Source organism: Aethalodelphis obliquidens, unplaced genomic scaffold, assembly GCF_003676395.1.
Source record: "Aethalodelphis obliquidens isolate GAN/ISIS:26980383/991018 unplaced genomic scaffold, ASM367639v1 scaffold6, whole genome shotgun sequence".
NCBI classification, from domain to species: Eukaryota; Metazoa; Chordata; class Mammalia; order Artiodactyla; family Delphinidae; genus Aethalodelphis; species Aethalodelphis obliquidens.
Genome location: NW_020837950.1, coordinates 42,640,837 through 42,654,304, shown reverse-complemented (window position 1 = coordinate 42,654,304; position 13,468 = coordinate 42,640,837). Strand labels below are relative to the sequence as shown.

The following is a 13,468-nucleotide window of genomic DNA, read 5'->3' as shown; positions in this document are numbered from 1 at the left end:
CAAACTTTATGATTAAACTTTTCTTGTCTTGACATAAAATATGAATTTTATTTCATCACATTATTTCAGCAATGTTTTTAGTTTTCTGTATACAAGGCTTTCATCTCTTTGGCTAAATGTATTCTTAGTTATTTTATCCTTTTGGATGTTATCATAAATGAAATTGTTTTAATTTCCTTTTCATATTGCTCATTGCTGGTGCAAAGAAAAACTGAGTTTTTAGTGTTAATTTTGTAGCTCACAACTTTGCTGAATTTGTTTACTAACTCTAGTAGCTTTTCTGTGGATTCATTGGAATTTTCTATATGTAGGATCATGTCATCTGCAAATAGAGATAGTTTTACTTTTTACTTTCCAATATATTTCTTCTTCTTGTCTAATTGCATTAACTAGAACATCCAGTAAAATGCTGAATGATGGATTTTCTTATTTTGAACCACTTTTTCCTTCCTTGCATAAATCCTTGCCTTTCTGGCATAAATCCTGTCATGATATATAATCTTTTTAATGTGCTATTGGAGTCAGTTTGCTAGTATTTTGTTGAGGATATTTGCACCCGTATTCATAAAGGATATTGATCTGTACAGTTGACCCTTGAACAATGCAGGGATTAATGGCACATTAATACCACCCAGGGAAATTGAAAATCTGCGTATAACTTTATAGTTGGCCCTCTGTATCTGTGGTTCTGTATCCATGGATTCAACCAACCTCAGATAATGCAGTATTATAGTGTGTATTCATTGGAAAAATAATCCACATATAATCAGACCCCAACAGTTCAAACCCGAGGTGTTAAAGGGTCAACTGTATTTTCTTTTCTTGTTATATATTTATCTAGCTTTGGTATCAGTAATGCTGGCCTCATAGAATGAATTAGGAGGTGTCCCTCATCCTCTATTTCTTCGTAGAGTTTGAGAAGAATTGTTGTTATTTCTTCTTTAAATTTTGGTAGAATTCACCAGTGAAGACATCTGGGTGGTCCTGGAGTTTTGTTTGTTGGGTGGTTTTGATTACTGCTTCCTTCTCTTTACTTGTCATAGGCCTGTTGAGATTTTGTCTTCTTGAGTTTTTTTTTAATTTGTAGAAATTTGTCCTTTTCATCTGGAATATCTAATTTGTCAGCATATAATTGTTCATTGTTGGCATATAATTGTTCATAGCATTCTCTTATTTTTATTTCTGTAAGGTTAGTAGTTTCAGTTTCATTTCTGATTTTAATTATTTAGGGGTTTTTTGGTTGTTAGTCTAGCTAATGGTTTTAAAACTTTGTTGATCCTTTCAAAGAACCAAATTTTCCTTTTGTTGATTCTGTGTTTTTCTTTTCTCTATTTCATTACCTTCGTTCATGTCTTTATTATTTTCTTCCTCCTGCTATTTTTGGGCTTAATTTGCATCTTTTTTCTAGTTCCTTAATATCAATTTAGGGTATTGATTTGAGATCTTCTTTTTCACTATTTATTGGTGTTTACTGCAGTCCCTGAGCACTGCCTTTGCTGCATCCCATGTTCATGAAATGAAAGACTTAATATTGTTAAGATGGCAGTAATCTCCAAACTCTTCTATTTGCTGGTCTCATAGAATGAGTTGGAAAGTGTATCCTCCTCCATATAGTTAAAGAGTTGATGAAGACTTGGTACTAATTCTTAAATAGTCAGTTTACTTCATTGCTTCATTGAAGCTCTTTGGGAATTGGCTTTCTGTTGTGGAAAGTTTTTGATTATTAGCTCAATCTATTTACTTGCAATTGGTCTCTTCAGGTTTCTATTCTTCTCGATGCAGTTTCAATAGTTTGTGTCTAAGACTCTGTCCATGTCATCTAGGTTATCTTATTTTGTTGACATGAAGTTGTTCATAGTGTTCCCTTAAAATCCTTTGTATTTCTGTAAGGTCAGTGATGATGTCCCCTCTTTTATTCCTGATTTTGTTCATTTAAGTCTTTTTTTCTCTTTTTTGGTGTAGCTAAATGTTCATAAATTTTGTTCATCTTTTCAAAGAACCAACTTTTAGTTTCATTGATTTTCTATATTGTTTTTGTTACTTCATTTTTCTTTTTGCTCTAATCTTTATTTCCTTCCTCTGCTTACTGTGATTTAATTTTTTCTTTGTTTTATAAGGTTGAAGTTTAGATTGATTTGAGATTTTTTAAATATAGGCATTTATAAATATAATTTATAGGCATTTATAAATATAATTTATACAGGCATTTATAAACAAAGCTTTAGCTTATCCCATAAGTTTGGGTATGTTTTCATTTGTATTAACCTCAAAATATTTCTTAATTTCCCTGTGATTTCTTCTTTCAGCCAGTGGTTAGAAGCACATTATTTAATTTCCACATATTTGTAAATTTCTCAAGTTTCCCTTTGTTACTGATTTCTAATTTCATCCACTGTGGTGGAAGGACTTATTTTATATAATTTCAATTCTTTTAAATTTGAGGTAGTGTCTTATGGCCTAATTTATGTCTGTCAACATCTCTATGCACTTGAGAAAAATGTATATTCTTGTGTTCAGTGGTGTGTTCTACAGATGTTAGGTCTGGTTGGCTTATAGAATTTTTCAACTCTTCTGTTGTTGATCTCAAGTCTAGTTGTTTATCCTTACTGAAGCTTTATCTTTCCCTCAAATTAGATAATCTCAACTGACGTATCTTCAAGTTGACTGATTCTTTCTCCTACCAGCTCAAATCTGCTGTTGAATACCTTGGTCAGTTTTTCATTTTAGTGATCGTACTATTATAACCGTAGTTTCTGTTCTTTTAAAATAATATTTGTCTACTTATTGATATTCCCTATTTGTCTAAGCCTAAACATTTTTTGAAGGAAAAAATTCACTGGAACTTAGTGAATATTTGTGAATGTAGATCTTGCAACCAGGGACCTTTATGCCTTCCAGCAATGAATGTTAACAGAGATGAAGGCCCCAGGCTCCTCAGTGTATTATCACTAAGGACCTGTAATCCAAATTTGGCCCCAACACCAGCAGCATGGGCATCACCCAGGAGCTGGTTAGAAATGCAGAATCTCAAGTCCCACTACAGATCCACTGAATCATAAGCTGCATTTTAACAAGATCTCCACGTGATTCCCATACACATGCACATTAGAGTTTGAAAGACAAACTCTTTTGTCTTTCAAAATGGGCCAAACGTCCTGGAACCCACCACACTTTCAGAGCCTTCAAAGTATGCCAGTTTTCAGAATAGCAATTTTGCATTTATCTATATAATTTTGATACATGTCCATCTTCCTCTCTAGATAGAAGCTCCACAAAGGGGAGTCTGCTTACTGTTGTAGCCCAGAGCCAGGCACACAGTAAGTGCTGTAAAATCTGTCAAGTAAATAGATGAACTGGACTCTGGGATCTCATATTTTATCTGCTTCCTCCCACCTCAGTTTCAGAAGAGGTTTAACTTAACATATTTGGAAAACCTCAGCTTCCTCAAATCTCCCGTGGATGATTAGGAAGGACCTCTGAGATAAGGAAACAACTCTGAGATAAGGAAGCTGCAGTTTTTCTTTACCTTTTGCTTAAAGTATGTATTTATCCAAAACTTGAGTTTCCTTGCCACTAAGGGTTCTCTGAGTATTGGAAGGAAAGACGCCATTAAGCATATTCTCTATTTATTATAATTCTGTAGGAGGACTCATTTTTGATCTTGAATGATTTCATTAATTTTGTTTCCTTATAATTATTTTTCTCCATCAGGAAAGGTTATTGGAATATGAGTAAAATGTCATAAATTAACAAAATCAACACTAGTAAAAGACTTCATTTATAATTCATATATATTTATATCTTTACTTATCCTGCCTTTATATAAAAGGATCTGAGGCAAATGTTTACAACTAAATGAGATCTGAGAAAACATAACTAAAGCAATACTATAGATGGCTTTTGTGAAAAATCAAATCACCTCGATAATTCTTCCAGTTTAAAAAAAAACAAGAGACAACTGGTATTATTGTTTTTATTTATAAAGAATTATTTTTGTTTGGCTGTTTGGAAAACCACTAACATTTTTCACTTTAGAAAACATTAAATAATAAACAAGATGTTATACAGTACTTTGGATAACTTCTTCCATCAGTGTAGTGCAATGCATTATTGGCACCTAAAAGTGAAACTTCCTATTATTTTCCCCTTTCATCACCAGTTGTGCAGTTATATGACCGAAAAGGAAATGAATCATTAAAAAATGGATCTAAAGCCATATTTTCTGGCCCCTACTCAAAGGCTTACTGATTTATATCCCCCTCTGGCCTTGCATCCACCAAGTTAAATGATGAAAGACCTATTGTTGTCTATTGTACCTACTGTTCCCCAAACAATACCATTTTGTGGGACTTGGGAGATTCCCATTGGTAAGAGAAACTTCTACCATTAGGAGAAGGAAAGGTCCTGGCAGTGGTGCTGCTCATGGCACTCTCTTTTTCAGTAGCCAAATTAAGCTGTCACACATGTTGCAGAGAGAATGCACCAGATAAAAATCTCTCTAAACTGTGTCCCTTGTTATGGTCTCTTTAAAAACCTGAAATATCACCCATTAAGCAAGTGAAAGGGTTATATACCTTTACCAAGAAAAGAAATATATACCACCACATTAAGACATTACTGAGATACTAAAATATCTGCCCATGATACTCTTTTGGAACAAACAAATTTTTAATTTTTTTGTTTTTGTTTTTTAAATACTGCTGGGTTTGCCATAAAGGGAGAGACATTTTCATGACCTCAGCATTTGGTGGCTTTTCCCCTTTTGATTCCTCGCTATTAGGCGGTCAAGAGGGAAGTACCTAAATTAGACCTTAGCCCTGGTCCAAGTTACTTAGTTCTGGAGACTTTCATTACATAGTAATAGGATGAAAACATCTTCGGGGAGATTCTGTAATGTTACTCTACCTTGAGGTAAGAATGTCTTTAACCATCTTAAATAGAAAAAAAAAGTTATCAAATTTTTAAAAAGCCTCAAAAAAAAATTCACACTTTTTCTTTTAGACAAAGGATTCTAACTTAATAACCGTCCCTGCCAGGAAATGCTCCCTCACACTCCAGTCTAAGCCTGTTTCCTCTTGTTCTATTCTCAGTGCATATGGAGAACAGCTGGTCACCATCCTCTCTGTACCAGCCCTTCATATACTTGAAAACCAGCCGTTGTTTGCCCCTCAGTCTTCTCTTCTCCATGCTGAATAATCCCAGTTCCTTTAACTTTTCATCATAGATCTTTTTTTCCAACCCTTTAATCATCTTTGTGATTCCTGGCAAAAACAGCAGAAAATAGTTTGATTACTTAATTGGAAATAAAGAAAAGCCTCAGGAGTAAGTTGCCTTTTAAAAGTTATGTATTTTGTTTAAATCTAAAGGTAAACTTTGCAGGGAGGAAATATAGTTAGGGGTTCATAGATCTTAGAATTCCAATCTTGTCCTGTTGATTTAGTGTGTGTGTGTGAGAATCCCATTCCAGCACGTCCGATGCTTCAAAGCATGAGACTCGCTTCCCAACCCTTCCTGACACAACAGCACATAAGTTGTGATCTAGACCTGCCTAAATTTATACTCATTGAAAAGTCAGTATGAAAATCTATTTCAACGGAGCTTCCCCCATGTTTCCCCACACCAAGCTTCCACAAACAGAAGCTTTTCTTTGAAACAACCAGAACTTCCAAAAGCTTCTTACATATTACCAGAAAGAACCATGTTGTTATGGTAAAGGCTGTTGGTTTTAAAGTGTAACCTGAAACAGTGAGGGTTTTACATGTTAACTACAGTTTCCTGTCTATTACTTTGTAGTGATCAAACTCAAGGCCGTTAAAAAATTCATCTCCCTACAACCACAGACACCTCTTCCAATTTTCTCTTGCTGCCAATATAAGGTCATGGAACTGGATGCCATTCCACCATGTATTTTTTTAACTCAAGAGATCATAAGCTGCCTTTCCCTTGCAACTAGAGTCTGTAAATATTAGGAACACATAACTACTTAATACCAATAACACATTTACACAAAACACAGTACTACTAACGAGGATTGCGTGCCCACTCTACATAATTGTCTTTAAAAGAAAAATACAGATAACAAGAATAAACGCATCTTGATATGCTACATACCCTTCTTTTATAAAGTGAGTGGCAGTAAAAGTCAGAGTTCAGGTCAGACCAGAACTACCAAGTGGAGAGGAGAAACCAATTTCACAAGCACATTGTACAACGCATCTTAGGGGAAGTCAATACTACTTGTGGTACAACACTGAACAGATAACAGAATGGTCATTTGCACAGATTTCTTTTGAAAACTTCTCCTCTAATTTGCTACAAGGAACACCTTGTAACCAGGATGAAGGACGGTATAGGTCACACACACTGAAGGCCTTCTTAAGAGACAAAGGATGAAAGGTAACACCCAAAGATGGCTTTGGACACATCTACAGATGCCCCCCTGTATTTCAAGGAAGGTGTCACTGTTCACTGGGATTGCACAAAAGCAGGCCAGCAAGATGTGGGTCACCAACCAGACTTTCTCCTGACCCACTCTTCTCCTAGGCCTGATACGAGGGAGGAAAGGACAGGAGGTGAAGGTTGGAAAAAGAAAAGGGAGCAACATGGGGTTCATTGCTAGTTCTGGAGTTGCTCGCGTTCTTCAGAGCAGTGGCCTTTTTTCAAGCTCACATCATCCAATCCAATCTCCCCAGTGTGACCACGCCTTTTTTCACCTTTGAAGATGACCTAGGGAGAGAACGTACACACCAGTCAAGCCTCCTCTGCCCCTTTCCAATGCCTGCTCGTTTAGCAAAATAAAGACAAACTTTCCCCAAAACTATATAGTAAACTTACTTAACAGAAGGAAAGACTAGAACAGAGTTGCCAGTGTCAATGAGGCTTGCCTTCTGGTAGAAACTTAAGTCGTCAGTAAATCGTTAACCAGACCCCATTGCTCAGAATCAGTTACTCTTTAAAAAAGTCATTCTAAACAATGGACTACTTACATTTAGGAATGATTATGAAGTGGACACTTTTGTCAAAGATTACCAAGGTCAGAAGTAAAGAGTGTGATGGAATATAAAGGTGTAGAAATTAGGAGCCAAAGATCTGAAAGATCATAATCGTGCAGCCTATCTTAGATGTTTTCTAGTTCCTCCTCTGGGTTAATTTAATATAGTTTTGTTGCCTAAAATGGAATAGAATCAAACACCCTAATACAATCACAGTGTTGCTTCACTTACGTAAAGACCAAAATCTTTCCTGTATTTTATCTAACAGAAACCTATGTTAGGATATGAAACAACTTATTTTTATATTTCCAAACAATGTAAATATTAAGAAAAATTTTAAGAAAGAGAAACAGAGTAAAACAAAATCCAAGACTCTGATACAAGCTGTCTTCATGGAGTCTATTATTTCTTTTAAAAAGTTTCTAGACACTATACGTATAGGTATAGAGGCAGAATTTCCTAATAACTGTTTTATTAGGATCAACATAAAGAAGACACTTTTTCCAAATACATTCACTATTTCAGTGGGGTGTTATAGATCATTTTATTGCTACCTATGACTTGATTACTTAGGATAAAATTTATATATTCAATCAAAGCTTTTCCCACCTCCTGTCCTGAATAGGATAATACTTTCCAAGCGTATTGTTCTAGTTTCCATCCAAGGCTGCTTAACTATGATCTCTGAGGCAAAGGGAAAACAAAGACTTTAAAGAAACATTTCCCCCCCAAAAAAACCACTTTAGGGTAACTCACGGTGGTCAAAGTTTGAAGTACAAGGAATTTAAGGAAAAGGAAAAGCAGGTACCCCGCCACCATCCTTTGAAGTTTCTGTTAACTTTTTTTTTTCACTTTTTCAACTCCTACAATTTTTTTCATTAAAAATAGGGGCTATTCACCAGGGTGGGAAGAGTGACAGTGGTCAGAGGTTGCCACGAAGAATGTGTACGAAGGGGCAGAGGGGGTATAGAAAGAGGCAACGCATGGGGTCACCACGCCCGGCCAAGGCACAAGCCTTGCGCCTAAATTCAGGAAGAGACGGAGGCGTCCACCGCAGATCCCAGAGTTCTCCTCTGAAAGGAAACCCTCCCCGGTTCTGCCTCCCCGGCGGGTCTACTTACGCTCTTGACGTCAGCCCCTCGCAGGGTGATGCGCGTTTGCCTCCAGCTGTGGCCACCATTTCTTCCCCACAGGGCTGCTCCGTGGGCACCGTGTTTTCTCACAAACACCTGGAGCGTGCCGGAGTGCAGCCCCGTCACCTTGTGCCTGAACGACAGGCACAGGTCCCCTGAGTGTAGGAGGTGGCCGAGGGGGAGCAGCAGGCGAGCGGCCTTTCCCGCCGGGCCTTTGGCTGCCGAGACTGTCAGATACTGTCCACCTGCAGGGGAAAAGCAGGGCCGTGTATGCGCGCGCCCAGGTCCCTGCTGGCGTGACGGCGGGGACGGGCATGTCGCTCCTCTTGTTTTAGTGAACTTCAGACGGTGCCCGTCATCAGTAAAGAATTCCAGGTTTTCGAAGGAGAAAAACAGGACTTAGGTCCATGGCTGTCTTAAATTCTATGGTTTTGTATTTACAGAAAACACTTCGCTCCTGAGGAGTCCAGATTATGCCAGGGACAGGCAATAATTAGTCATCCTAACACTATAAATATTTCCAGTTAAATATGATCAGACATACACACATTCACCACCTCTTGATCTTCTTGCACCTAGAATTATACTGTCATGCTGGCTGGCTGGTATGGTGGTGAAGTTACCAGGGAGAATTTTCTAGGTGGATTTTCTGTCTCCTGGCAGTAAAGCAGATGGTGATTTAAAGGGGCACTAGATCTGTTTATTCTCTCCTCTCTCCTCTTAAAAAAAAAAAAAACAACTCTAAAGCACGGGTCCCCAACCCCCGGGCCACAGACCAGTACCGGTCCGTGGCCTGTTAGGAAGCGGGCCGCACAGCAGGAGGCGAGCGGTGGGCGAGCGAGCGAAGCTTCATCTGTATTTACAGCCGCTCCCCATCGCTCGCATTACCACCTGAGCTCTGCCTCCTGGTGAGTTGTATGATTATTTCATTATATATTACAAAGTAATAATAATAGAAATAAAGGGCACAATAAATGTAATGCGCTTGAATCATCCCCAAACCATCCCTCCTTCCCCAGTCCGTGGAAAAACTGTCTTCCAAGAAACCAGTTCCTGGTGCCAAAAAGGTTGGGGACCAATGCTCTAAAGGGAGAAGGATCCTTTAAAAACGAGTTTGCTGTGCTTCTCATACCTGACCTCAAGAAGATGCAGAAGTGTTCTGGAAACCTGCCACATCTGCCTGGAGCATCAATAATATTTGGAGGTAAGCAGTTTAAAAGATTTTTTATATAAATACAAATCCATAACAATATAATTGATATAGAAATTTTCCATTACACATACATGAACACAAAATGTTAGTAAAATCTTTCCCTTTGGAAAGGTCGCTTTGATGATGTCCTTGGATCCCTAGGGCTCCAGAGTTTGCTTCCCTCTATTGTTAGAGGAATTGCAGTTAAGGGGAAAAAAAAAGTTTGAGCAGCAGTGATGTGGGGGACGGTGCTTCTCAAGAGAAAGTTTCAAGTAGTAGTTTGAAACTCAGTCCAAGTACAAGTGACCTTCCCCTCAGGCTGTTTTATTGCAGCCACCTGAAAAACACACTGTAGTCTCAACACTGACTTATCCATAGGAAAAATGTGGTTGGAATGCTGAACACCTGTAACTGTTTTGGTAGAAACCCCACTTATCTTTCATTGAAAAGCATTCCTTATGCTTAATCTGTACAAGACATGACAAGGTTTGGGATGTCCTATTCTTCAAGTGACTTCTCCTCTACCAAGTCTCCTCTGAGCCTTTAAAGGCCCAAATAGGTGAGTTGTGTGTACCTGTGAGGGCCAGGTTCTGTACCAGGGCTCTCTAGGGAGCATCTCATTTAACCTTGCTAACAAGCCCTTGAAGTGAACGCTTACTAGCTTCTGCATCTGCAAAACAAGCCTAAGGCTTTGAGAGGTGAAGTCACCCAAGGTGCCACCCAGCCAGTAGGCAGCAGAGTAACAGTTTGAGTTCAGAACTGCCTGAACCCCTATTCAGCACAGGAATCACTGGTTTACACGTTTCTCTCCCGCAGTCAAAGAGACTGTGAACTCTTTGATGTCAGAGCCAACCTCTCTCCAAACCCCATTACACTCCTAGCGTATGGTAGGAGTTTAATGCCATTTGTTGAATACATGACATTCCAAGAAGACAGCAAAAAACAACAGAGAAATAGATCCTGAGTCAGGTACTTGACTCACCAAAAACAAACACAGTTTTTTGTACTCCTTCCACCCCCGTCTTCCCCAAATTAATCCAAACAATATTTTGAGCCAAAATATTTAGATGGATTTAGAACGTCTCTCCGTTAGTCAGCTTTTTGAATCATCACAGGTATTTTGGTTAAGACTAAGATATAAGGTTATTACAGTTAACCTGCAAGTTTTAAGAAAACAAGGATTATCTTAAATCCCCGTGGAATGTATACTAATATCACTATGCCAGACGCTGCCTGCAGCAAGACAACCTAACAAAAACCAAGACATCCTAATAAAAGAGTCAAATAATCACTTTATATAGATTTTTAAAACTATAAATGAGGTTACAATTGCTCTTCCCCTATAGGGCTACTCTGTGGCCACTAGGATTTTTTTTCTTTTTACCATGAAGAATTCTTTCCCTTTTTAATAAATGGAAGTATTACAAAGTTGGAACAGTAGCTAAGGGAAAAATTGATCTAGCACTCCGAATTACCTATTAAATAAAAATTTCACTTCTGATTCCAAAATACTGGTTTAAATAAAAAATTACATATTTTCATGGATTCAGTTTAAAGCATCACAATATCTAAAGTTGTTTTTTGGTAAATAATAGATCCTGTAACAGTTGCCAGATATATAGGTGATAAAATTTTAATTTCAAACATATATGAAATGATATCTGGACAGGGTTACTAACTGCAGCATTGTCTGAACTACCAAAAGGCTGGAAACAACTGAAACGTCCCTCAATGGATGTCTGGTTAAATACGTTTAAGAAGTGATGCAGTAACCGCCATTCATTTAAGAATGAAGGTGTTATGTACGCACTGATACAGAACAATCTTCGACAACAATGGCTAATACTATTTTAATGGTAACTCTAGGACAGGGACTGCTTTAAATGCTTTACATACGTTTACTAGACACTACTGATGACCCCATTTAAGTAACCTGCTCAAGATCAAAGCTCGTAAGTGGTGATGGTGGGTTTCAGCCCAGGCATTCTGGCTTCAAAGTCCACTCACGTTTTTTTTTTTTTTTCCTTTGGAGTAAAATTGCTTTACAATGTTGTGTTAGTTTCTGCTGTACAGTGTAGTGATTCAGCTATATGTATACCTATATTCCCTCCCTCTCGGACCTCCCTCCCACAGCCCCATCCCACCCATTAGGTCGTCACAGAGCACCGAGCTGAGCTCCCTGTGTTATAGCAGGTCCACACTCAGGTTAACTCTTAAGATAATATTGTTAAGTGGAAGAAGCAAGGTACAGAAGAGAGGGCTGTTGTGAGGAAAAATGGCTCTCTGGAAAGGTAACCAACAAACTGGTTGCATCTGGGGAGGATGACTGGGGCCCAGGGTTGGGAGGGAGCTTTTATTTTCACTGTTGATTTATTTTTCCATTTTCATGTATTTCAAAACAATGTTTCTTAATGCTGCAATAGACATAGTTGTACGTACACGCTGGCATATTTTATATTTAAACGAATTCCTTGTAGCTACCAGTAGCCGACAGAGTGCTGAGTCGGTTGAGATTAGGGTTCCAGGAAAAGGGCCCCAAGTTTAGCCTTGACACTACAGGAGAAGGGCGTGTGTTCAGGGCCACAGCTATAAGTCTGTAGCACATTATCACATCTGTCAGGAGCACAATTTTCCATTCCCTAGAGGATGGATTAATTTCACTGTCTCGCAAGTAAGTTTAAGACTGAATGTGATAACAAAACCTAATGAGCACCAGGAAGGTGACTAGCAAATGCACTTATTTTGCAGCTGTTTCTCAAAGTTAAAAGTTTAAGGGAAGGTTTTTTTAGCGATATTAGCATATAAGAATATTTGCAAATCTGGATCTTGGATAAGAAATGCACAACATAAAAATCATACGTGGAAATCCAAACATGTTCCTTTAGAAATGGTATAATCTAGATAGAAACAAGCAAACTATTAGTTTGGTAGTTAAAATGATACACAAAAATAATTGATGAAATTGCTTATAGCCTTCTCTGGCCTTAGCATGAGATACATACATAACCCCACCTGAACTGCCTAGAAGAAAACTAGGCACGGAAAGTAAGCTTCATTAGCATTCTCCATCTGGATATGTCAGAATCTGTATATGGTTAGAACTCCCCGACATATTCTAAAAAGCCCGCCTACGATTCTGCCCTGACATAAGCTATGCCCTCCTACCTCTTCTAACTAAATCTCTGCCATCTTTGGTCTTCCCATCCATTCTCCAAGCTAGAACCCTGCTCACTGATACCTGGGACATTCCATTCTGAGTCAGAGGCTCCCAGAGCCGGTATAAGAGGCTTTCTAATCCACCCTTTGTCTAATTCTCAAAACAACATCTTGTCATATGTCACCCAGTCAAACATCTCCACCAACAGAGAGCTCCCTGCTTCCGTGGCCGCCTGATTTCTCTTTAGACAGCTCTGACTATGGTAAAGTTCTGAGAGTGAGCAAAAATCGATCCCCCTGTAGTTTTCACCTACTGATCCGACTTCTTATCCCCTTGTGATCATTGAACAACTGAGATAGATGTTGTCGGTCTTGTATTTGAAAAGCTGCCCCGCTCCATTATTTCTTCTCCAGGCTAAACATTCTGGGTTCCTCACCTGTTTTTCTACAGGCTCTGAGACACCTCTCCATCCAGGTCATTCTCTTTTGAGTGACCTACAATTACCTCTATACTTCTCAGACTGGTAAGAACCTACCAAAGTGTATTTTCCGTGCTGGAAAAAATATCTATTTCTATGGAGATGACCCAGCTTTGGGGCAGCAATGATACAGGGTTCACTCATATTGATTTATTACCCACAAAAAGTCTAAGTCTTTCACACTTTCTGCTAAGTCACATTTTCCCCCTCCTACAGCTGTGTAGGTGGTTTCTTGACCATAAGCTACACCGTGTATTCATCCCCAGTAGATTTCACCCTCTTAAGTGGGACCCATTGATCTAATCTTTGCATGCTGTTTGTGTCGGCACACACAGTCGCTTTCTCCTCTGGCTTCACGTTAGCCACAGATTGGTTAGTATGCCTTCAATATCCAGTTCATCCAAGTTATTGGTAAAAACCTGGAGCAACCCCAGAAGAGCATCCTTGAGGGGCCGGAGCCAATCACCAGGAGCTATCCAATCACAAGCAGCCACCACTTCCTTTCAACTTGTTCTG

The 13,468-nt window shown here is 38.7% G+C and overlaps 1 protein-coding gene across 8 annotated transcripts in view; it reads right to left on the bottom strand.

Annotated features, from left to right (window-relative positions):
• Nucleotides 1-3,957: 3,957 nt before the first annotated feature.
• The window catches only part of NPNT (nephronectin), a 75,893-nt gene continuing 66,382 nt past the window's right edge, over nucleotides 3,958-13,468 (bottom strand). For 4 of the 8 annotated variants that reach the window (XM_027103437.1, XM_027103439.1, XM_027103438.1 and 1 more), the window contains 3 exons: nucleotides 8,114-8,370; nucleotides 6,714-6,726; nucleotides 3,958-5,261 (listed from right to left, as the gene is read on the bottom strand). In XM_027103437.1, the coding sequence (XP_026959238.1) occupies nucleotides 5,017-5,261; nucleotides 6,714-6,726; nucleotides 8,114-8,370 (515 nt within the window). In that variant the 3' untranslated portion in view covers nucleotides 3,958-5,016. Of the gene's footprint in view, nucleotides 6,727-8,113; nucleotides 8,371-13,468 lie in introns of all 8 variants that reach the window. The other 4 variants (XM_027103443.1, XM_027103442.1, XM_027103445.1 and 1 more) reach the window with 2 other exon arrangements.